The following is a 24493-nucleotide window of genomic DNA, read 5'->3' on the forward strand; positions in this document are numbered from 1 at the left end:
GCTGGAGAAGGCAAAGAAGACACAATCACGACGCGGCGATTCCCCTCCTTGTGTTGAGGGGGGAGGGGGGCTGACGCGCGAACCTTCTCGGCAACCGTCGTTTCACACTCTGAAGTTCGGGTGCTCTCTGTCTTTTAGAAGCTCCCGCTGTAAAATACGTAGACGCGGAGAGCGCTGGCTTGCTTCTTTCGTTCTCAAACGGATTCCGGCGCTGCTTTCAATCCCCGTGTGCATCGAAGGGTGTATCTATAGGGACTACTGTTTTGGCCGAGGGATTCTTTCTTGAATGCCGGTCCTCAGTTCTGCGGCTGTGACAGTCCTGTTCGACTGAAGTCGTTCAGAGAGAGGATGGCCTGTCAAAAATAATGAAGTGTGTGTGGCTGCGTCTCCCACTATGAACAGACGCAGAGGAAACTTGTTGCGCGAACAGCGAGTCGCGTTGACTCCAAGGCTTTTCGGGAGCGATTCGCACACAGTGAGAAGCGAGACCAACGGGCGAGAGGGAGGAGAGAAAGAACGCATGCTCAGGAGACTGTTGGGGGACTGAAGAGGGACTGAAAAACTCGCGTCTGAGTCAGACAAAGTCGCGAGTTCCTTGCCCCAACGCGCAGGGAAGACTTCATGTTCATCGCGAAGTCGTACAGAGTTACTTTTAGATGCTAGTGTCTTATTCACAACAACATTCGTTGAGGCAGAAGAACGAATCTTCGTCGCATGCTGTCGTCGGCGACTCGAAAGAGAGAGGAACCATCTCTGCTTCCCACAGGGAACGAAGGACATCAGTGACAGGAGTCGGACTTCTTGCGGTTGTACGCAGACCTATCAGGGCAGGTCCTGGATATGTACGCAGATACACATAAAGTTCTGCATACGTAGAAATGCATGACCGATACCGAAATATACGGTAGTAGGTGTGTGAGGAAATCCACCGGCGCAGTCTCGGTGTGAACGTTTGTTGAGTTTTCCGGCTGGTCGATCCGAAGAAACGCGTACATGTATGCAAATGACACAGAGAGGAAAAGATGTTTAGACGCATTTCCAAGATTGTGCTTGTAGACATGCGCTCTCCGTACGCGCAGTCTTCCTCGCGTTTCCCTCTGAGAGTCTTGCGTCCGGCGCTCCGCTCACTGACACACGAGAGCGAAAGGATCCAAGTTAGCGCAGCAAAGCAGCGTAGACGCCCCCCGAGAGAGACAGGGAGATTCAGAGTATCAGCTTTGTTAGCGCAGGCACCCGCTTGAACATTCCAGAGTCGAAGCCGATGTGACTGTTCGGCGACAAGGAGTCCGGTACAGAGCGGTTGCTTCGACTCTCCACTTCACTGAAGCTCCTCTGTGGCAAACCTGTGATGCTTCTTCGGGTGATGAGGCTCGACCTTCGCATCACCTGGCACTGGAAAAAGTCCACAGAGCAGCGTCGTTTGATTCCATCCAAAAATAATCGGCGTCATTCTCACATGGAGAAGCGTGCATGCATTCTAGACACAAAGACAGATATACACATATGTATATATATGTATATATATGTATATATATGTGTATATATGTGTATATATGTATATGTATGTATATATATGTATATGTACATTTATATTTGTCTATGTTTGGGTGCATATCTGCATGCATACGTGAATACACGTCCTCAGATATGGAAACTTGCATGTGAGTCGATCTGTGATCTGTGGGTATCTGCATCAGTCCATGTTTACGTACGAAGGTGGAGCTACGCAGATCTCTATCCTTTCACCTGAGGGTGAGTGGTGTATCGCATTGCCTAAACGTTTTTAAGTCGACCTGTGTCTCTTTCGATCTTCCTTGATATCTCTCTTCCACTGACCGTCTCTCTCCATCTTTCCCCCAGTTTTTCTCTTCCTCTCCCGCGGAAAATCCTCGTCTCGCTCTTCACCTATCCGTTCGCATCTCTCTTAGTCTCTCCCCCTTGGCCCTATTCATCTCCAAGTCTCTGTCTCCCGTATTTCATCTTGTGCCGCGTTCCTTCACCAAGGCGCCGAATTTTTTCTATATCTCGCAGATCAGAGAAGAACGTCGCCTTCCCCTCTCCCCGCAACCTTCTCTCTTTCTCTCATTCGCGTCATGATCTTTTCCTCGGCTTGCCTCCTCTACTCTGTGTCTGCTGAAATTTCACGATCTCTGCATCGCTCTCTGAGGCACGCAGCTGCTCTCGTCGACAACGCGCTGCAGATTTGAAGAACACTGTTTGCTTCGCTCCGCTTCTTCCTCTCCTCTTCTTCGATATTTCTCTGGAGACCGAGAGAGACAGTGAAATGCAGGAAGGAAAATAAACCTCCGACGGAGACACCAAGAACAGTTCCACAGCTCGCTGAGCTCACTGCGACCTTGCGGTCTCTCTCTCTCTTTCTCTCGCTGTCGTTCCGCGGTTCCTTCAGACGAAAAACGGAGGGAAAAGTCCAAGAAAGAAGAGGAATGATAGAGAAAGAGAAACAACGGCCAGCTAAACTTAAAAGGAAAAAAGGACGGGGGAGAGAAGAGAATTGAACGAGAGAGAAAGAGACACGACAAGCGTGAGCGCAGTCTCCCCTTCTGTCGACTCGTGAAATGTCGCCTCTCTTCAGCGGAGCTTTGGAAACTTGGCACAGCCGCGGAACGATTCACCCGCGAGTTTTTCTTCTTCTTTTCATTTTTTGTTTCCACGCTGTTGCTTTTCTGTTGGACAAATGGATTTTCTGCGGATGGAGAACAGAGGGCGCAGGCAGGAAGCGCTTCGCGTTTGTCATGCCTTTTGCTCCCGTGGGTGGTAGGAGAAGAACATGGCGTGAGGAGAAAAAGAAAGCAACTTTCTCTCTCTATCTCCCCAGAGAAGATCGAAAAAAAAGAATGTGAAGGGCGTCCTTCAGTGGCAGGCGCTGACGACGTTCCCTTTTTCTCTCTTGATAGTCCAGGAGAGGCTGCGTGAGTTGCGCCTCTTCTTCCTGTCTCCCGTTTCAACTTTACACTTTTAAGTACTTTTGCCCTTCATCGACTTAAGCCGGCTCTTCTCTCCTTATCCTTCTTCTGCTTCTTGTCCTCACTGCGTAGCCTCTCCGCTTCTTCCATTCCTTATCCTCCTCTGGCGCCTCCCGTCTTGCACCGTGCTCTCGTCTTCTGGCGCCTCTCCGTTTGCTCTACCTCGTTCTGTTGCCTTCTGTTTTTCCAGGTCTCCTGGATCACACAGGCGTCTGCTAAGGCGTCCTTCTTCACATGAATTGCGGCTGCGAAGACTTCTGATGCTTTCTGCTTTTCGGGAGAGCCTTCCTCGACATCTGCGCGGAAAGGTCTCCGAACGCGTAGCGTCCATCTGTCTCATATGCTTCGCCTCTCCCTCCTCCTGTGTGTCTGCTCCATTCTCTCTTGCGCCCTGCGTCTCTCTCTCTTCCGTCTCCTCTCTGCGTCCTGTCTTCTGTCTGCCTTTCCTGTTCTTCTCTCCTTCTCCTCCTCTCTGCGCCTTCTCTTCTCGTCGGCTCTTCTCCTCTCTCCTGCTCGGTCTGCGCCATGGCGTCTGAGAACTGCACTTCGCCTGAAGCGTCTCCCTATGGCCTCCGAAGGACGGAGAAGGAGGAGAGGAAGCGCGATGCAAGAGGATCGTCCGTCGGAAGTCTCGCGTCTCTCCCCTCCTGTGCAGAGAGCGCGCTGCCTCGACACTACTTGCCCCTCTACGTCAACATTCCCCAGATGGAAAAACTGATTACGCAGCTCGCGGCAGATGCCTCACAGAAGCTCTCCACTGCTACAATCAAGGTCCGGAAAAAGCCTGTCTCCACGCGCGTCTCCTCTCCTTTGCATGCGCGTCTCTCTCCCCTGAGTTCCATTCACAGAAGAAGCGACATGTGATTTGCATTCCACCGCGGTGGACAGTCAGGCAGCATGGCAGTTTTTTGAGGACTTGTTGTCTGAGATGTCTTTCTGGAAATACTCTCGAGAAGGTTTGCCGCCTTCGTCTCGGTTCGCACCTAACTTCCTGTGACAAGTCAAAGCTGCGCTCGTCCTTACTCTGTGCTCCAAGAGTCTTTTAGGAGAGCATGCTTTCAAGCCTGAATTCCCCGAGACGCTTTCCATCACCCGACGGCGCAGACTCTTAGTTCCCCTGATTCGCAACATGCCAACTCGCTTCTCTTCTTCTCGCGACTCAGCGCCTGTCCTTGTATATTGTATAGCTCCTGCTAGACGCAGCAGAGCAACGACTCCAAAGGCCGAGCGAGGATCCAGCTTCGCCTCTGAAACGCAGTTCATGTACATGCATACACATAAATATACACATAAATATACACATAAATATACACATAAATATACACATAAATATACATATAAATGTATATATATATATATATGGGGATTTGTATTTTTTTGCACTTATACGTACAAGGACGGGAGTCCAGGTCCTGTGCGGTTCCATCCGAGAGCGCGCCTGCGCAAGAAGAGAGGGTGGAAGACGCTGGCGAAGGATGGCCGCAGTTTATCGCCATGTTTCTGGAGCGGAGGAGTTCGAAGAGTCTCCGCGTAGCCTGTCGCAGTGTGTCGAACTTCCACAGAGGCGCATGCATGCAGACAGGGAGACAGCAGTCCTGAACCATCGCAGGGGGGCAGCGAAAGGGTGGCTGAGGTATGGAGGGACTCAAGGATGGCGATTTTGCGCGTTTTTTTGTCGATTCCGTGAACTCGCAAGGGCGCTTTTTCAAGAGACAGACGAACTGTTTCGCAGAGAGAACGAAGCGCCGGCACAACGGATGGCAGTCGCCTCCTCAAGCCGCCATCAGGAAAGGCGTTGACCTGTCGAACGAACCAGAAGAGAACCGGCTCTTGTGTCTTGTGTTCGGCTGCAGAAACAACTGAAACAAATGCAGCAAGAGCCGCTGACGACCGTGCCGTTAAACGAGAACTCGGGGAAGAAGGAGACTGTGTCAGGAGATCGTTCAGGCCTCGCAAAGGCTGCCGAACGGCCCCCGGTGTCTCCTTCCTGGAGGGCGACTGCGGAGGAGAGTGTGGGGTCTCAAGAAAGCGGCCAAGCGAGAGAACGAGATGACAGAGAAGCGACAGAAAGAGAAGAGAGAGACGAAGCTCAAAAGACAACGCAGACAGCAGGGACGAGCATCTTCGGCCAAGCTGAACTCATGTCTCTGCTTCCAGGTAATCAGCGGAAACCTGCAAGAGTAGAGAGAAAGGCGGGGGACGGGAGACAACTCTGAGTTCGCGCCAATGGTGGCCGCGGACAACTCTGTTTTTTTCTCGCAAAGTGAAGGTCGGCAGGCACAGACGCATGCACTTCCGAGCGCCTGCAGATGGATATTTGTTTACCCCAAGTGCATGTCGCGTCGCCCTCCCGCAAGCCGCCCTGGTATTACGCAGATGCATGTTTACGACTGCACCGTTTTTGTAGAATTTGCTTCTCTGCATGCAGTTCTTCTCTCTACCTCCGTGCATGCACGCGTCGCTGCATGCGTAGGGAACGCGTACATTTCCCGGGTGATCATTCTGTCTTGAAAGGAGCTCTTCTGTGGCTGTGGCAGATTGCCTGCCTCACAAAAACTGTGCATGCATTTGGCTGCCCCTCTCCTGGTGCAGAGTCGCGCTTCCGGAACCTGATGCAGCATCAAGTGCAGAGACTTAATTTCTTTGTGCAGTCGAAGGAGCAGGAAGTCTGCCAACGTCTTAGTCACATCTACAGCGCCATCGGCCTGGTGAGCTCAGAAGCGCAATCCAGCTTTTTCCAGAGCTCGCCGAGAAAAGAGCTGTTGTGCGAGTCTCTGACAAACGCGCATCTACGCGTACACAAACGGACTGATGCCTGCTGGATGCGCGCTGCTTCGCTCTGTGCAAGGCAGATCAAGAAGACTCACCTCCATGGACTCGCCTCGGCCTCAAGAGCGGCCAACAAATGTCCTGCGGTGCTCTACAGACCGTATCTCTAATGCGACGTTTGTCGGAGGTTATTGTGTCGTCTTCGCTGTGCCTGCCATGCGTGGTTCTGTAAATCGCACTGTGTATTCAGTGGCATATATTATATACCTATATATATATATATATATATATATATATATTTATGTATTTATGTTTATATATGTATATATATATATATATATATGTATTTATGTATTTATGTTTATATATGTATATATATATATATATGTATTTATGTATTTATGTTTATATATATGTATATATATATATATATATATGTATTTATGTTTATGTATATATATATATATATATGTATTTATGTATTTATGTTTATATATGTATATATATATATATGTATTTATGTATTTATGTTTATATATATGTATATATATATATATGTATTTATGTTTATGTATATATATATATATATGTATTTATGTATTTATGTTTATATATGTATATATATATATATATGTATTTATGTATTTATGTTTATATATATGTATATATATATATATATGTGCATTCAGGCAAGGACCTTGAGCCTGCATCTATATGCATGGATGTGAAGATGTGGAGGGGACGAGTTTGACTGATTTAGGCGAAACTGAGCGCCTTTGCTGTGGTTTCGTTGTCAGATGAGAGAGCAGCATGGCTTCACGGTGGACGTCGCTGCAAGACTGGAGGAAGAGCTCGATGCACAGAGTGCAGGTAGATTTCTTTGCAAAACGCGAAACATGTTTCTGAGAAAAAAAGTTGAAGGGTCTCGCAAACTTTTTGCGACTTCAAGACGGTTTCTGTGGCGAAGACATCTCCGCACAACCACCGTTTCTTGTGTCGCTGCGGAGTTCACTTCTGTTTCGTCTCGACGCTTCCCTCCTTTGGTGGTGCCTTTGGTTTCTCGACTCCTCGTTCTTGTTCTCTTACCGTTATTGCTTTTCTGTCCTCAACTTTTCTCGGCTTCGATCTTCGTGTCAACTCTTTCTCTTTCGTTTCTTCTCTCTGTACCCTCTTCTTTCGTTCTTCTCTCTCTTTCAGTTCTCGTTCTTCCCTCTTTCTCTGCTCTCTTTCTTCTGTCCGTCTCTCTCCTTCCTTCTCTCTCTCTCCGCTGTCTCCTCCTTTTTCTCGTCGCTGTGCCCTGTGAGCTCCACCCTGCGCGCGGGGAGACTTGCTTTGTTTCTCCGCTCGGATCGGAGGCCGTCGTGCATGCATTGCCGCTCGGCTGAAGATGAAGGGAACCTTCTGTCGAACGCAAGGAATGTCTCTGCGTTTGTATCGCTTGACCTGAGAATGGATTGGTGGGGGGGGGCGCTGAAGGACCTGGGCGTTGCCCTTGTCTTTGCTGCTTCGTCTTTTTGCGGCATGTTTTTCTCTCGGCGCCAGTGTCAGCGAACGTTTCGGTCTTTTCTCCGTTTGCGTCTTCTGCTCTCCCAGAAATTACACACCTCGACTTCTTTGTGCGACGAAACTACAAAGCTCTCGTTGACCTAGGTCACTTCTTCGACAGACTCCTCAAGGCAAGCAGGGCGAATCCGTAGAGGCTGCAAACGGCTTTATCTCGCAGCGCCTGCTGTGCGTTCTTCTCATGCCCACGACTGGCACTGTTGTCTCGTCTTCTGTGGCGTCTTCGTCTTTAGTGCATTCTTCCTTTCCGGCCTCCGTTCTTCTCTGTCTGCGTCTCGCGTCCGCAAGCAGACTTGGCTGCTTTCCTCGTCTCCCGCTTCGCTCTCTGTCTCCTCGTCTTCATTTCTCGTCTTCTTCGTGTCAAGCGGCGGTGCCTCTGGGGCCGCGCGTCTCCTCCAAGTTCGAGTTGAGCTCCTCGTCTGTTCACCTTGGAACTCTCACGAAACGCGGGTGCCGGATCTCCACCAGCATCCGTTTCCTTTGCTTCGAACGGCTGCAGGGACTTCGGGGGGCTTCTTCATCTGCGTTTCGGTGCTTCTCTCTCGCATGCACGCATGCCAACGGGGAGGCGGCCTGGGTGTGTCTGCGCGCATTCACAGACCGACGCGACCCGCTGGTTCATTTTCTCTCTCATAAAGGAGAAGTTCTGCGACGTCGATCTCGAAGGCTTGATGCTGCGCCTCTCGCTTGCGTGGTCCGCCTTCCGACAAGCCAAAGTGAGGCCGTTGAATCCATGGCTTTCTTGAAAAAAGAGTTTGCATGCTCGCACGATCTGCGCGAACGCGTGTGTGTAGAGGTACTGGGCGTCATGAAAACGAATTCGTTTCCGTTTCTCCTCGTCTTTTGAGTTCCGTTATCCTGCGTTTTCTCCCCTCGTTCGCGACAGTGGGTCGCCGGCAAACGGTCCCCTCTTCGGCTTTCGTCTTTTTGTCGGTTGCGACGCCCAGTCGCTCTTTCTTTGGAGACTCTTTTCTCTTCAGAGTCTATGTTTCTCAGAGATGCGAATGCCGGATGAACGCGAGGAACGGTCGCGTGGTGACGTTCTTGCCTTTGTCCGTTCTCGTTTTTTCTCGCCGTTGCGTCGAAGGCTTTCCCCTCGCTCGGACCTTCTCTCTTCCGGTCGTTGTCTTTCGTTTTCTCTTCTCTCAGTGTTCGCTGCTCTCCTGTGCTTCTTTCTTCTGAACTCTCCACATCTTTTTCTTCTCGTTCCACTCTCCTCTTTCTTCTCTTTCTTCTCTTTCTCTTTCTTTTCCTTCCTGGTGCAGGCGGGGGTGACAGAGAGCGGCAAGTGGGAAGCGCCGGAGACGTTCGTGCGAAATACGACCAAGTACTGGCTTCGGTCCGACCGGGTGGTGAGCGGTCTGGAAAACTAACGGAGGAAAGCAACGAAAAAAACGAGGCATCTGAAACGCCAAAAGGCAACGCGGAAGCACGCAAAAAAAAAGCCAAGACGCACAAGTCGATCCACACACCCACTGCAGAGAACGGGGGCGAGGCCACACAGAGTCCACCAGATGAAGTAAAAGGATCGAAGAAACTTTTCAGTTTGTCCTTTTATCACAATCACGCTCTACCCTCCATGGTCTCTTCGGTTACCCAATTGTCCATCCATCATACCTCCACAATACACTTACATACATATACATGCATATATATATACATATATATATATATATAAATATATATATATATATAAATATATATATATATATAAATATATATATATATATGTGTGTATGTGTATGTAAATGTATTGTATCTATCTGTGTGAAGAGTTTTGGATCCTGTCACGTTTGTGTGCTTGTTCGTTCCCTACTTGTCTTTTTCCGTTGCTTTCAGGTCCATGCGCAGTGCCTTATCCTGAAACATCTTCCTTTTCTCGTTTACGGCGCGTCCGAGGAGGACATCGTAAGTCAGTGAAGGCGAAGGCGTCGTTCGCTCTCCGAAGTCTGTGCCTGGGTGGGATCGAGCAACACTGGCGAAGTGCAAAGCGCTCTGTTCTCTGTACCAAAGGCAGAGAATTCTTCGTGCAGGATTGAACCTCCATCCGCTTCGCCTGCCGCTCAGAGGCGGAGGAACGCGACTTCCGTTACCGGAGAAGCAATTCGAGAAGTTCTCATGTGAAGCGCGATCTTCTCGCGCTCGTAAAGAACGGGAACTACTCGGGGTCATCAAAATCATCAAAACACGCAGTGACATTGTGTTCGGAATTCTGTGGCCGACAACAACCCCGGTGTTCCGTTTTCTCCAGACGCAAGACAGGATGAGTCCTCTCGCGCGTAGCGTTGGCGGGGGGAGACGTACCGTTTTCGGAGGTTGAGGTGAAACGGTGAAACGGTGGGGGCGTTCGACGAGCTAGACTGTTCTGGTTTCTTCGTTTTGGAAGGAAAGGCAGAGATGTCGCGCGAGTCGCGCGCGCATGCTTTCGTGTGTGGCGGGGGCCTGGGGAAGGCAGCACGCAGTCTGCTCCGAAAGGCATGGAGAAAAAGCAGCAGTTTTTTTCTTCAAGAGGAAAGGCAGCGTCATCAACGGAAACGTTTGTCCAGCCGCGGGGGCACCGCCAACCAACTCCCTCGTTTCGAGTTCGATTGACAGTGGTCTCTGTTCGGGTGCGCTCGCGTTCTTCAGTGAGAGGCCTGCAGCGGCGAAGAAATCTTCTTGTCTGTGTGTCTGGTCACTTTGCGCAGGCCGCAGCGCTCCTGAGACAGCAGAACCTCCAGAAGAGCGAAGGCGGAGCAGACGAGGAAGCGGAGGAGGCAGAGCTTGCGGGCAACTCGGCGACAAGCGCGGCAAGTCTCAAACGCAAGATCGGCGCCACCCAACCGATCACGTCTGTCTACGTCGACAGCAACAGTGAGCGTCGCTGTCTCCGTTCCTTCTGCATGTTCCCGCTGCCTTGGCGTCCCGGTGGTTTTCCTCGCGGCATGGCCTCCGGACTCTTCCTGATTGTTTGTGGTTCTCGAATCCGTCTCTTGACGAGATGCAGGGGAGACGCGACAGACGTCCTCGGAGACGGAGACCTTTCTTTTTGCCGCGGTCGCACAGACGTCCGTTCGGAAACATCCTCCCCAGTCTTCGATTCAACGACGTCATTTCGCGCCTGCGACGAAGCGCGGCGGCTGTCCAGTCTGCAGCCGCATGCGCCTCCAAACGAGGGATCAAGTCGTCTTCTGAAGGCGCGAACGCGTTGAGAAAGCTGTACCTGAATGTTTTGTCTTGGAGCGACGTTTCCTCGCGCATCGTTTTCTTCTTCCACCCCGGTGTCTTGGGCCGCCACGAGACCCTCGCATCGGCGGAGAGACGCTGTCTGTGTCGTTTGTCCGATTTTTCTGTAAAGGCGTCTCGAGCTCTGCGAAGTCAAATCTCGGCAACGCTTGATCAAGGAGACTTGCTCTGTGGCCATGAGGACGCAGCCAGGTTTCGAGAAGAAGGCTTATTTGTGTCGTCTCTGGCGGTCATGCATCAATCGTGTGAAATTGGTTTTCGAAGCTTCCTGACGTTCTGTGATGGACAATCGAAATCCAAGGTGCCGTTTCGTCTCGCGTTCTCTGTCGTGGTTCAGCCGGCTACTGCTTCGAGAATCGAATTCTTCGCATGGAAGGTGCCGAACTTATTCGCTTTCGATGGTATGGCGTTAACGACAACGAAGGAGACAAACCGGTCTTTGTCGAGAGGTACGTTGGGACACAGTGGGCACCCAGGGATTGAATCGGCGGACGCTTCTCAAAACAAGCAAAGACAGAGACGTCTGTACGCCGCAGGGCACCCGACATCAAAGCACACACATACATACGTCAATGTATATATCTATATATAAATATGTATATATATATATATATATATATATGTATATATGTGAGATGTAGGCATCTGCATACGCGTAGGCAGGCACACTCGTAAATATGTATATATATACAAATATGTATATATGTATATATATATATATGTATATGTATTCCTCTGCATTGCAGTTTTCGTTTATGGAAACATGTAAATCCGTATTTGTATGTGTACTTGAATGTGAGTTTATGTAGATACGTAAGGCGTAATTGTGCGAGAGGAAGAGATGGTTGTTTGTGATCAGGAAGACGCACCACGAAAGCTGGACGGGATTGAGCAGCACGAAGGAGCGATTCACCTTGGACCAAAAATTCGTCAAGAGTTACTTGCTCGGGCGCCTTCCCGCGGCTGAGGCCCTCGGGATTCAGTTCCGTGAACGGTGGTGGAGAGACAAGAAGAAGGAGGAGGAAGCGAAGGAGAGAGAAGAACGCGAGCGAGAGGGAGAAGCGGAAGCGAAAGAGAAGACAGAGAGAAACGGGAGGCAAGAAGATGGCGAAGCATGCCAAGATTCGGAGGAGGGAGAGCGAGAGAGAGAGAGAGCGATGGAGCCCCGTGAAGAGGCGACTTCAAGGGAGGGATGTCGGGAAAACGTAGGGGTCGGCGCAGAAGACGAGAGATGCAGGGCAAGGAAAGAGACAACGACAGAGCAGAGGCGGCAGTGGGAGCGAGAAGAGGAAGAAGCAGAGACGAAATACTTTCAAGACGCCAAAACTCAAAAATCTCTGCAACTTGCATGCGAAATTCAAAACACACTCCTCCGCCATTCCCTTCTACCGATGGTAAGAGCACAAATTCAAGAGCAGAGAGAACGAGAAGCAGACAGATAGACAGAGGTCGCTGGGCGTCGAAAAGGAGAGAGATCCAAGTGGAAAGAACCTTAGGTGGACAGAGGTCGGTAGAGACATACAGATGGATCCGGAAGAAGAAGACAGAGATAGATATCAAGACGAAAACAGAGATCTAGATCATGATAGAGCGATCTCGGCGTTGAAGCGTAGATGTCGATGAAGCATGTGGAACAGAAGCTCTGTGGAGACGAAGCCCAGGAAGAGAAACGAGAGACTCGTTCTGTTTGTGGTTTGATAGGTTCGCACGAGCTATTTGCGAGCAGCCTTCCAGCTGAGCACATCGAACGCCGTCAGGATTTCCTTGGATACCAATTTGTGCATGGTGGATGAGTTGACGCCTCAGTATGTCAGTTTGGGGATGGCCGAAGAGCGCAGAAAGCTCGAGCCGACGTCCGAGGGGATTTCGAGCGTCGGGAGATGTCCTCTCTGGGAGAACCTCCGAAGACCTCACCCTGCAATGCAACAGCCAGTCGCGTCCCCTTCGGCTGCCTTCGCCTCTGCATCCAGTCGAAATGGATGTGTGGGGGCGACCCGAGGGCCGGCGGAAGAGAGGGAAAAGCATGGTTCCCCCGCGCATGCAGTCAAAGAAGACCTTGTGCGATTCGAACGCATGCGTGAGGATGATGACGATGTCCTCTGGTGCAGAGTGGCGGAAGAACTCCTTGGGAAGGTACGCCTTTCTGTGTTCTGACAACGTCTCGCCGGTGTTCGCGATGCCGTCGTAGCTGCCCTTCCCAATCAAATGCTCACTACCATCTCTGTTGCTTAACGATTCAAACTGAAAACTCGAAAGGCACCCATCCAAAATCAATATATATAGAGAGAGAGATTGATAGATTGATTGATAAAATAGATAGATTGATAGATAGATAGATAGACAGTTATGTATACGCATTTGTAAGTATATTTACCATGAAATATATTTGTGCATATGCGTATACATGAATAAGTATACGCGTAGATCTGCACGTAGAATGGGCAGGACCGCGTCAACGTTTGTGGGGTGGAGTGGCGTCCGCGCGTTTCGCACGAGAGAGGCTTTCGCTTTGCGCATGCTCTGCGTTTCCGCGCGTCTCCTGTGGCTTGCAGAACGATGTCGTTCGCTTTCCCTTCGCCGTCCTCGAGGTGAAACTGCAGACATCGCCAAGTCCTCCGTGGGTCCAGGAACTGCTTGCCCTCTGCGATGCAAGTAAGCCAGCAGCCAAGGTCCTCTTGCTCTACCTGGGCGGGGAAGGCAGCGCATTCGCAAGCTTCATTCAGTGGATCTATGTCACTGGAGATATGCATACATACAGATGCACATGCATACATGCAAACATGTATATATGTATGTTTGTGAAGCATCAGTGTGTGCATGTGCATATTTGTGGTCTTAAGCTTGGAGAGAGTTGCTGTGTCGCGCGCATGGCGTTTCCTTCCTCCCGTCTCACCGCGCGTGTAGAGACTCGCAGAGAACGATTTGTGAAGCCCCGTGACGTCGAGGCGGCGAGGAACCGCCAGAAGGCTCCGAAGATGTTGCGGGCGTTTGGAGTTGAAGGCTGTCTCGACGGATCTTCTCTGGAGAATCGTCCTGTCTGTCTTTGATTTGAGTCTGAGACGTCTTTCCTCTCGCGCGCCCTTTGATACGTCGTGTAGTTGGGAAGTTGTCGTTCGACTTCTTCAGGGTCGTCTCGACTGCGCCGACCCTCTGGCTTTTGGCTTCGTTGCTTGTGTCGCATGCAGTCATGGTCCCGAAGTTTTCAAAGTTCCAGCACGGCATGGCGTTTCTTCACAGCGACAAGATTAGTCGGCTTCCCTACTGGCTGCAGGCGTCGCCTGAGGCTACGGGGCTTCGCCGCGACGGAAAGCCGCTCGGCCGCGCGGCGTCGCTGGACGCGCCTGCGCAGGAAGGCCAAAGCGCGCCGCCCAGAGAGCGACGAGAAAGGCCTGAGCCGTCGACTCTTCCTGCCGCGTCCCTGCCTGCGCCGCCGCATGCAGAGGGCGTCGCGGAGCCGAGCAGCTGGCGAGTGGACGGGAGGGCCGAGAGGCACACATTTTTCTTTGGGTCGAGGCGCGGCAAACTCTTCTACTCTCCCGTCGTTCGCAGCGTCGAGGAGGGACAAGCCGACGACGAAGGCGCCAGCCAGGTTCCCCAGTTGAGAGTCGCTGGCGAACGGGGGCCGCCGAGGCACTCTGTCCTCACAGAGCCAAGAAACAGGTCCAGCGCGAACGAACAGACGCTCAACTGCGTCTCCGTCGACCAACTGCCTGCGGAACCTGGCCTCGCGGAAGTCACGCGACGCCGAAGGGTGAGGCACTCAGTCGACGGAAGCGACGCGCGAAAAAGAGGAAGGCTGGCCGGAGGAGGAGCGAGGAAAAGCGAGGAGGAGAGAAGGAGAACCAAAGGCAGAAAGGGCGTCCAGAATATAGGAGAAACGGCAAAGAACAAGAAGGAATTCGTGTGCAGAAGAGAAGAACGGAAAGGGGCAGTAGCCGCCGTTGTTTTTTGGTGTGTCAAAGGCGAGCGTTGCGAAAGTCCAGCACGGGCGAGGAGCATTTTTTTTCCAAGCGCCTCTCTCATGTTGCTTGCAGCCTCGCGGAAAGTCGACCTTGGGGACGGACGCCGCGCGAACGCTGGACTGGCTGCGACAACGTCACACGGAGGCGCTAGCGGAAGACTTCCCGACACACTGGGAGACCGCTGCGGCGGCAGAGGCCCGCGGCTTTCTCGCTTCCCGAGACAATGCGTTTTCTAACAGTTTCGATGAAACGCAGGAGCATCTCGCGCTGGCGCCTTTGCCTCGCTCAGAGGCGCCTCTGCAGCGCTCGCACGACGAGGAAGACGACGGCTGGCTTTCCGACCCTCAGTCGAAGCAGGCATGTCTGCGAAAAGTGATGCGACAAAGCAAGAAGATGAGGAAACTCGACCCAAAGAGCTTCTTCGCAAACGAACGAACCTTCCTGCAGTACCTGCAGAAGGCCGTTTACTTGGGTTCTCTGGCAATTACGTAAGTGGACGAGAGGCACGGTTCGCGATCCCTGTGACCAGCTAAAAGCTCAAATTCCTGAATACAGATGTACGCATTCCAATAGGTATATATATATATGTATATATGTATATATATGTGCGGTTTCGTACTGTTGTTCCGGTACAGTGTACGAGCTCATTAAACACGATGTGCTTTCGAATGGAATGGTGCAATCTGGACGCAGCTCGTTTAAGAACATGGACGTCAAGGGATAGGTTGTTTTCAACTCAAAACTTGAACAAGCACAGAGACGCTGGAGTACTTAGGACAGGGAATGTGACTCCATCTGTGAGATGCGAAAAGTCAAGTTCGTTCGAATTGCTAAGCGGACATGTTCGTCTGATCGCGGCCGGGCGGATGTGCTACTCGCTTTCAACGGCTTTGGCGCCGACGAGGACATACCCCTGTCGCGAGGCGTAGAAGGGTATCTTTCTTCTCGCGCAGTCATGTCTCGAATGTCTCCTTTTCTGGCGCCCCCTCTTGGATTTTCCGTGGTTCTCTCTCGTTTCTGTCGATGATATCCTGCGCTGTCCCGCGTCCGGTCGCGTCCGTTTCACTCTTTTCGGGTGGGGTGAGGGGATTCGCTCTCACGTTTTAGGTTGCTTCTTCCCCTCCAGCGTCTCTGCGTCCTCGCGGGATCATGCTTTCCTTTGCGCATGCGTTGCGTCTCAGCCTCCTGCAGTGGGGCGGCGGGGGTGTTGTCCCCGACGTGGCCGGCTTCTGTCTCGCTTTCGGCGTCCTGGCCCTGCTCGTCTACAGTTACCGAGTCTTCGAAGAGCGAGGGAGTAAACTGGAAAGGTGAGGTTGCGCAGAAAAGAAGAGTCGAGTTTCGCAGGAGAGGTGCTCTCTTTTCTGTTGCTCAGGCGGGGCACTTGTAGGTTTTGCGTCACCACGTCGAACTGTTTTTTTCTTGCCGGTCGTTGTGTCGAAGGAGATGCAGAGGCATCTATCTCGAACGCGTTTACTTTGTTGTTCTTAGGAAAGTCGCGCGAGGCGACATGAACGCGGGCGAGCGCTACGACAGCGTCTACGGTCCCGTCGCGATTTTCGCGACTGTTTCAGTGATTGTCCTCTTCATTCTCTGTCTGCAAATTGACGCGGGAGTTAAAAAACTGAAGTCGGTATAGACTTCACGCCAACGTTTCGGCAGCCGAAGGAAAGCGTTCCTCTCCCTGCTCGATGGTGCCGTGACTTGCTTCCTTGCTCATGGCTTCCGCGGGGAAACGGTTCTACTGGAACTGGACTCAATCTCTTGTAAATCCTCAGTGTTCGCTTTTTAAAAAATAGAGGTGCATGTCTGTAGTCAGCTCGCGTCTTTGAGAAATGCGTCTCGTTTCGCGCTGTGAGACTCAGGAAAAACTGTTGGCACACATTCACACACACACACACACACACACATCTGCACAGTGGAGCGAAAGTCGCTGGTGTCCATACGTCGAGGCAAGCGGTGCGGTTGGATTCCGCGGGAAAAGTGCGCGAGGTCGAATCTCACGAGTTGTCTGACCACACCAGAGAGGACCTCGCGAGAAACCTTTTTCTCTCCTCGCACGGAGCGAGTGCCGTCTCTCCTTTAGAAGTACACTGTCGTTTCCGCTACCGAATGGCGCTGACCCACGCTCTCAGGTTTTCAGACAATTGAATGCAATCAAAAGAGGCGCCTGTCGTCATCAGACTGGAGATCTACGTCACAAATGTACCTGCTTTCTCCAGCAACGAAAACCAGCCCGTCGAATAGAATCCACATCAACAATCTGAACACAAATTTATGTTGATTCAAATGGCCCGGTCGACATCTGAAGCCCGGTCGAGGCTGTAATATAGACTAGTTCTTTGTTAGCGCCGACAGTGACCGTGAGGTCCACATAAGAGACCGCTTAGAAAATGCGGGAACAGCTGAGCATTGCAACTTCCATGCTGCTGAGCCTGGGATTCAGCTGTAGTGCGGGCGGTGCTTTGCGACCTGAATGAAATGTCTCTCCCTGCTGCAGAAGCTTAAGCTTGAGAGTCTACCGACGGCCGCTACTGGCGCTTAGGTGGTCCTCGCGTGTCTCAGAAAACCGCGGATCTCTGTCTTGTACTGACCCCAAAGTCCTTTGAAGACCGTTTAGTCTTCCCTGAGTCCCAGCGCTTGGCGTCTACAAAGGGAACTCGATGCATTACGGGAACAACTACTGACGTTGCTTCTAAACGGTCCGCAGAATCATTTTGTGTACATGATTCTTTTTCTGCAAAAAGGATTTCGTACGAGTTTGACTCTACTGGTTTACATCCCGAATGTTGAAGGCTAGCCGGCGAGTTAGAGTGTACCACGTATAACGGGATCTCAACTTGGATGCACAGACGTACGCAGCACATCCCTGTACGGTCCATCTTTTTCAGTTGGCGAGTCAAAAAGTCGGGACGAACCGTCGCAGGGCTGGTGATGTCGATCTATGCCTCACGAATGTACGCGTGGTTATATACGTTAGACACAACTTTCCCCGCTAATGTGTGACTGAATACACCAGCCTGGGGTCGTAAAAGTGAAAGGTAAGGTACGTTTGAGCATGGATTTCTAGGTTTTCTATCGTTCGGGATGTATCGCAATGAAACCAGAAGTGTAGGGAAACGACGGCTTAGAGCAGGGAGCGAAACCACAGGCGCACGGGAACGGAGGTTTAGAACAGGGAGCGACCGCGCAAGGCGAATCTCAGAGACAGTGCTTTTCAGTTTTTCTCAGCATATGCCGACACAGAAGTGACCTCGATTTCTCGATTGGCCAACAGCGCGTGAATTTCGAAACCCCACAGAGGGGAGTGTCTGTCGTGTCTGTGTCGCTTGTCTCCTCTGGAGAAAACTCTATTCCAGTGATTTTACGAGTGCCTTCCCAAGACGTTGTGCCTCCGCTTGTCTCTTTTCGCGAATTGTTGACTTTCCTGTCAGTCAGATCGAGAGAGTAGGACGTCTTTTCGCCAGCTGCGCTGAATCCGCCGGGACATGTTCCCTCTTCTCACAGGAATTTTCGCTTTTTCGTGAGTTCCGGCCACACAGGGTTGACACGAAAGTCCCGCGGGGGGTCGGAGGCCGGTCCCCGTTCTTCTGGGGCGTTTTTGCGTGTAAATGGACGATGGTGGAGCAGAGTTTTCCTCTTCTCGGGCTAATGGTTTTGCCAGCATGAACTTTCCAACTTGTGGGTCAGAGAAACCCGTGAGGAAGAATTCTTCTGGATTTAGGTCTACGCGGACTGAAGCACACATCGACCTCCAGAATTTTTCCCGCTTCCCTGGGGGTGAACGCGGCCTACGCGAACATACGTTGTCTGTTCGCGTTTCTTCTCGCCCTCGTCTGCTTCTTCGTTTTTTCTTTTTCTGTTTTCTTGCTCTCCTTCTCTCCGCGATGGCGCCTCTCCGACCCTCCCCGGCCAGCGTCTGCACGCGAGTTGCGGCAGTGGCGACCGGACACCGCCGCGTGGGTCTTCCGTCCATGGATTTTCCACGGGTGTTTGAGTCTCGAGCTCTCCAGAGAAGCGGATCGCAGGCCCGAAAAGTCCTTTTCTCCACAGGCACGGAAAAAACGAGAGTGCAGCCGGATTTTTCTGCCCAGAAGGCGCAGAACCTGCGACAGCGCACCTGTGACTGTCTTGCAGACCTGACGCAGGGCATTCCCCACCGGCCTATCAGGCACGAGTGCCCCGTTAGATTTCACCGAGAGGCGTCTGTTCCTCCTGTCGCTCCGCATATCGGTTTTCTCTCTTCTAGACTTGCGGAGGGTGTTTCCTCTTCCAGCTTTGCTGCCCCAGCGTCGTCGCGCGCAGGGAAAGCGGGGCAGGACGCATCTCTTCTCCAGACTTCTTCTTCCGGAAGACGTCCCACAGAAACGGCTGCCTTTCTCTTGACTGGCTTCCCTTCTTCCCCTTCTGCTTGCTCGCCATTCGCGGCTTCGTTATCCCGCGAAGAGTCTGGACCGCGGGCAGGACTCGAAACACACAGGGGGATGCTCTCTGCTGCGTCGCCCGCACTCGCGAGGAAGTCATTCGATTTCCGTGGATCCGCTCTCCGTCACTTTTCGTCAAGTGGCGGCCACAGAGGTTCTTCAGATACGAAAATTTCTCCTGGACACAGCGACAAGTCAGGAGAACCGCTGGACCTCCCGGTCTTCACGTCCACAAAGCAAATTGCAACCATCGGACCGGCGAGCTGGGATTATGAAGAGGTAACGCGAGGATAAGAACCACAATTTAGGGTCGACACCTTTAGAGAACACGGCGAAGAAATAGCTGGAATCCCATTCAAATACGAAATCGTAAGTGCACTAGCAGTATGATCACCATTTTCAACTAAGTTATCTTTGTTCTCATATCGATTTTCTGTACGCCTTTTGAGCGCACTCACAGGGTTCAAAGCGTTCTCTCACGTCTTCCAGCTGTCTGTGAGGTTCATAGAGATCCCGTCGCGTCTGTTCCGTAGGGAAGAATGAACTGTCTCCGGAGTCCCCTCTTCCACAGTAAAGAGGCTGGCACTGACGGTGGGCGCTCGTGAACAACTACAAAACTGCGCGGCTTTGGTTGGAGAAATCCTCTGGGTAGTTTGCAACGGGCCGGAAGTCGAGCAAGCTCGAAGTCTGGTACAGTGAAGAACAGGTGCCAGCGCTCGTCTGTTTCTCACGGAAACGGACGAAACACAGTTCTGTATTCGCTGCTTGTCCATGGTCACGGGAGAATGAATTTTCAGGGACCTGGCTAGGTCGAGTTGCAGAGGCCTATCGGCTTTTCTATCTTTCCCCTTCTGCTGACTCCTCAGATGGTTTTTCTTTTCAAGGATTGCCATCCCGACATCGTAGACCTTTACGTTGTCTTTTCCTGGTGTGCCTGTTGTGTCTGCTCAGTACCTTTTCTCACGTCTTCCACCTGCTGCATCCTGTCTCGTCGCTACAAAGTGCTCGTTTTCGGTCTTTGTGTGGTGTACTTTGTCCGTAGATCGAACGCCTTTTCCTCGCGGGCGTAGATGTTTTTCGACTGAACATGTCGCACGGTCTTCTAACCGAGAAGCACCAGCAGCTGCTTCACGTACGGCACTTAGAGAAGGTCTACAAACACCCTATCGCCGTTCTCGCAGACCTGCCCGGACCGAAATTTCGTCTGGGCGTTTTTAACAACGACGAGGCGACTCTGGAGACCGGCAAATCCTTTATTCTCGACTCCTCCACGCAGCCTGGGGACGCGTCGCGTGTACAGCTTCCCCACCCCGAAATTCTTTCCGTTCTTCGCCCAGACGACATAGTTTTGATGGACGATGGAAAAGTAAAGCTGCGGGTTACAGAGGTTTTTGCAGACACCACAGCGTTGAGCAGGGGCCTAGGTGACATTGAGTCTGTATCGCACACTGCGTCGCCAGGATCATCCGTAGTTCGCGCACCGGCAGTACGATGCACAGTCCTCGTTGGAGGCCGCATCTCAAGCAAAAAGGGAGTCAACGTCCCCTCAGCACGGTTACCAATTTCCGCACTCTCTGCGCGAGACCGGGAGCTTGCCCGAACAGTAGCTAGCTGGGGTGTAGACTGGATCGCCTTGTCCTTTGTCCAGTCCGCAGACGACGTTCACGAGCTGCGACGGGAACTCCGGGAGGCTGCGGAAGCCGCAGGTAGCACGACAGCGCAATATGCTGCTGAGCAGAATCGCTCCGAGTCGCACGTAGACAGAGGTGACGCTTCGGGGGCTGGTTGCAGAATTCGACCGGATATCTCCGTTATGGTCAAGATCGAAAAGCCTATAGCGCTAGAGAACATTGCAGAAATCGTCGCCGCAGCGGATGGTATCATGGTTGCGCGCGGCGACTTGGGGGTCGAGTTACCCAACATAGCGTGGCTACCGAGAGTGCAGAAACGGCTTGTCAGCCTTTGCAGGGAAGCTGGAAAACCTGTCGTCGTAGCGACGCAGATGCTTGAATCGATGATGCAAGCACCTCTGCCCACACGCGCAGAAGTCTCTGATGTCGCAAACGCAGTCTACGATGGAGCAGATGCTGTTATGCTTAGTGGAGAAACGGCGGCAGGAAATGCCCCTGCCCGAGTGGCTTGCATGCAACGCTTGGGAATTGAGGGGGTGGAAAACGACCCAAGCTTCTGGGAACTAGAGGACCAAAGAAGGCAAGCACGGCTGAGAGCAGCTGAACGCTGTGCCTCAACCGGCACCTCGGCTCTTCGTGTACCACGTGCCAGTAAAGGGAGGGAACAGGAATTGGAGAAGGGTTCTGAGCTACAAGGAGAAAGCCGGGACCGAACGGAAGAGATTTTGTCTCGGTTTCTACCGGGACGGCGTGAACATCTCGCATTCAGTGAAGCAGACCGACAGGGGAAAAGCGGAGACACAAACCAGGGGACATCGAAGACGGAACAAGGAGCGGATGAAAGTGACGCCTGGGTGGAGCACACTGCAGCCGCGGTGGCGCGGCAGAGCGGTGCCAAAGCAATTGTAGTCTTCGGAGAAAATGAAGCACTACTCCAACGGTTAGCCACCCTCAGGCCAACAGCTCCTGTATTGGCTGTTACAGAATGCGTCCACACAGCGCGAAGACTGAAGATGTACTGGGGAATTTACCCAGTCTTGCTCGAGGCAGAGGATCAAGAGAACGTGGAGTCCCGTGCTAGGAGACCAGCCAGCTTGGACGATCAACTGCGATTGGCGTGTGAATTCGCTAGAAAGGAGAAGTTCGCTACTGAAAGTACAGATAACCTAGTAGTTCTAGGAAGGCTGCCGGGAGGACGGGAGAACGGGACGAACAGCGACAAAACGACAGCGCGCCTCACCCGGCCAATTTTGACAGTGTGTACTCTCGAGTCAGGGCGATAGTCACTTTACTGAGACTGAACACTAGTATCTGTTGACTCGTGACGGTTTTTCTCGCCGATATCCTTTCTATGACGAAGCGCTGTGCTCAGTCAGTTGGACCAGAGTCAGTGTGTCCGAGCGTCTTTCCCCCTGTTTGTCATTCGATGTCACACTGTTATATGTCCGTGCATTCTGGTGTTGCGTATCGAGGTTCTTCCTGGAAAACGCTCATATAAACTAGGTTCTACGTCGGGTGCCGCATGTCGAAGTTCTAGGAAACGTCTTATATAAACTAGGTTGCACAAGTTGACTAATAGCGTTGGGGGTGTTGCCGATAGTTTGGCAATCGACTTGTCGTCACGCCAAGATGCTTCACCAGTGTTGTGTATCAAGTGGCATGTGCAGCGGTGTTTCCACTATTCCTGCCGGCGGGGTCGAGAGCAGAAGCCGACATCAGGACTCGCCGATTGAGTTGTCCCGGTGTGCATCTTTCCTCTAAAAGGGAACAAAGAGTTCAGAATTCTGTCTTCGTGACACGCGGAAGATCTTCACCGTAAATCTTAAGTCTGTGTAAGCCGGAGGGAGCTCTCTATGAAACGCCCAAAGCGCGTACGGCCTTCGGCGCCTTCATACCAGCCCCTCTCCATCCACTGCCCAGAGGATATTTTTCTTCCCGATCACGGATAATTTCTCCAAGTTTTTTGAAATACTGTCCTTTGCTGACCTCGAGGACTTCAGAGAAACGCTGTGTCTCGTCTTTCGCTTCGAGTAAAGGTGACTTGATACGTTCTTGCATAACCTCCTGGATCTCCATGAGCAAGCGCGCGAACTCCTCTGAAACCCGATCCATTTTTATTTTTAGAGCTGAGGGGAAGAGTGTAGACATGTGATACAATGATTAGCTTCACGTGCACGCAGGCATTCCAGATTTGCTTGGTGGTAGAGTGCGTCTACACGTAGCAACTGCCTCTGGTACCAACACAGGGATCGGTGGAAAAAACGCAAAGAAAATGCCATCGCTCTAAAGCCAAAATGGCAAACATGAGATGCACGATGAAGCACAGCTATTCTCTCTTTCAAAAGGTGCACATGTTATTCCCCCTCGTGGAACTGTCCTGACCTTTTACGCGCGCATCGTGCTCCGCGATCTCTTTGTCTTTCGCCGCACCAAGTTGCCTGAGAAGGGTCATCTGATTGGCGTATTCGCGTTTATAACCTTGTAGTGTGGCTTCCATCGCTCCTATTTGATTGGTGTAGTCATGTTGCAGAGCTTTATGCTGCCGGACAAGGTCGGCGCAGATGGCAAGCCGGCGTTTCTCTTCTGCTTTGAAATCTTCTTCACATTGCTGGCACTGTGGCATAAGCAGGAAAGCCGCACACGCTTAACTGGAACAACCAGAAGACAAAGTAGGTTTCTGACAGGGCATGGCGGGCTGTGATGGCTTCGTGTGTAACGAGAACAGAAAGAGTAGAAAACAAAACTTTAGCCACACGCGTGAATGTTCCTTGTTCGCTCATGAGAGCTCCAGTAGACAACCCGCAACAATGCTCCCCGCCTGCGACGACAAACACCTGACTTTTGTTCAGCTTCTGACCACTTTCGATCTTTTTCCTCGCTGGGTATGGCCGAGCTCTTCGGCTGGCTGGAAGAGAGATTCTGCCACTTCATCGTTTCGAACCCCACGTGAGCGCATATGCCTCTACTTTCCCCGCCTCGTACTTTACAAATAGTCAATACAGGAACATTGTGTGTTGATTTCCCTCTAAACTTGCGCGAGGTACACGGTGCAATGGTTGTCAAAGCAATCGCGTGGAAGCTCGAAGCTCCCATCGAATACCCTATCAGAAAAAGTGGTAGGGTGCGTACCCTTGAAATATGTCAACTGGTAACACTCAAAAGAAAAAACGGCTTGTGAAGTCGTTGCTTCCCCTATGCATTTTTCGAGGAGTGTGCAGTGCCTAGGAAAAAACACGTGGCTCTGTGCTGAACTCCGATAAGAGCAGAAGCTTGTAGCATGCAGGCAACAAAACTGCTGAATTTAGTACATGGTGTCGCGCACTACCATTTCCCTGTGGAGGTGCTCTCGCTTTAACGTTTCAGTGAGCTGGTCATCTTCTTCCTGAAGCTGAATTTCCAAACTAAGAAGCTCAGCCTCTAACGCCTTATTGAGGACTTCCGCCGCTGTCGTGGCGGCTGTGCCTTTCTTGTCCTTTGCGGACGCGGCATTCTTGGCCTTCTTCGGGGGCATGCTAATACGCGGATCTCCAGTTTCTCTTTCTGGTTGGAAAGCGAGCTTCTATGTCATGAAAAGTGAGCCACCTGTTACGGAAGCGGAGGAGCGAAGAAAACACTTCCAGTGAAGTATCTCACAACACCGGAGAAAGGCCCAGCCAGCAATGTTGTGAAGATCTGGCCCTGGTTTTAGGACGACAGTGCAGCAGACTCGACGCGTTGTGAAAAAGGAAGGGTGCGTCTTTGTTGGAATCCATAGCAGGACCGACTGTTAGTCCCACACTTTGCTTAGAAAAGGCTGTCAGCATGCAAGTTGCAGAAGCGCGGTGGGATATATCAGTGTTGTCTCTAACAGTCATGGTGAGCGTGCACACGTGCTCGGACTCAGACTCTTGATCACGAGTGCAAGGTTTCCGTTTTCTACTCAAGGAATGCTGTCGGAG

The 24493-nt window shown here is 51.7% G+C and overlaps 2 protein-coding genes across 2 annotated transcripts; both read left to right on the top strand.

Moving 5' to 3' along the window:
• Positions 1 to 2696: 2696 nt before the first annotated feature.
• TGME49_299080 (VTC domain-containing protein) lies at positions 2697 to 16304 on the top strand. Its single transcript, XM_018782361.1, has 17 exons — positions 2697 to 3755; positions 4838 to 5141; positions 5577 to 5692; positions 6551 to 6623; positions 7347 to 7429; positions 7916 to 8032; positions 8582 to 8668; positions 9156 to 9224; positions 10004 to 10169; positions 10879 to 10990; positions 11401 to 11935; positions 12243 to 12674; positions 13094 to 13193; positions 13727 to 14292; positions 14576 to 14991; positions 15685 to 15810; positions 15992 to 16304. The coding sequence occupies exons 1-17, from the start codon at positions 3510 to 3512 to the stop codon at positions 16137 to 16139; spliced, it is 3696 nt and encodes a 1231-aa protein (XP_018638098.1). The 5' UTR covers positions 2697 to 3509; the 3' UTR covers positions 16140 to 16304.
• A 1695-nt stretch (positions 16305 to 17999) lies between these two features.
• PYKII (pyruvate kinase PyKII) lies at positions 18000 to 22591 on the top strand. Its single transcript, XM_002371734.2, has 2 exons — positions 18000 to 19203; positions 19967 to 22591. Exons 1-2 carry the CDS (start codon positions 18112 to 18114, stop codon positions 21836 to 21838), a joined length of 2964 nt encoding a protein of 987 aa, XP_002371775.1. The 5' UTR covers positions 18000 to 18111; the 3' UTR covers positions 21839 to 22591.
• Positions 22592 to 24493: the final 1902 nt, after the last annotated feature.

This window comes from Toxoplasma gondii, chromosome III (assembly GCF_000006565.2).
Source record: "Toxoplasma gondii ME49 chromosome III, whole genome shotgun sequence".
Classification (NCBI taxonomy): domain Eukaryota; phylum Apicomplexa; class Conoidasida; order Eucoccidiorida; family Sarcocystidae; genus Toxoplasma; species Toxoplasma gondii.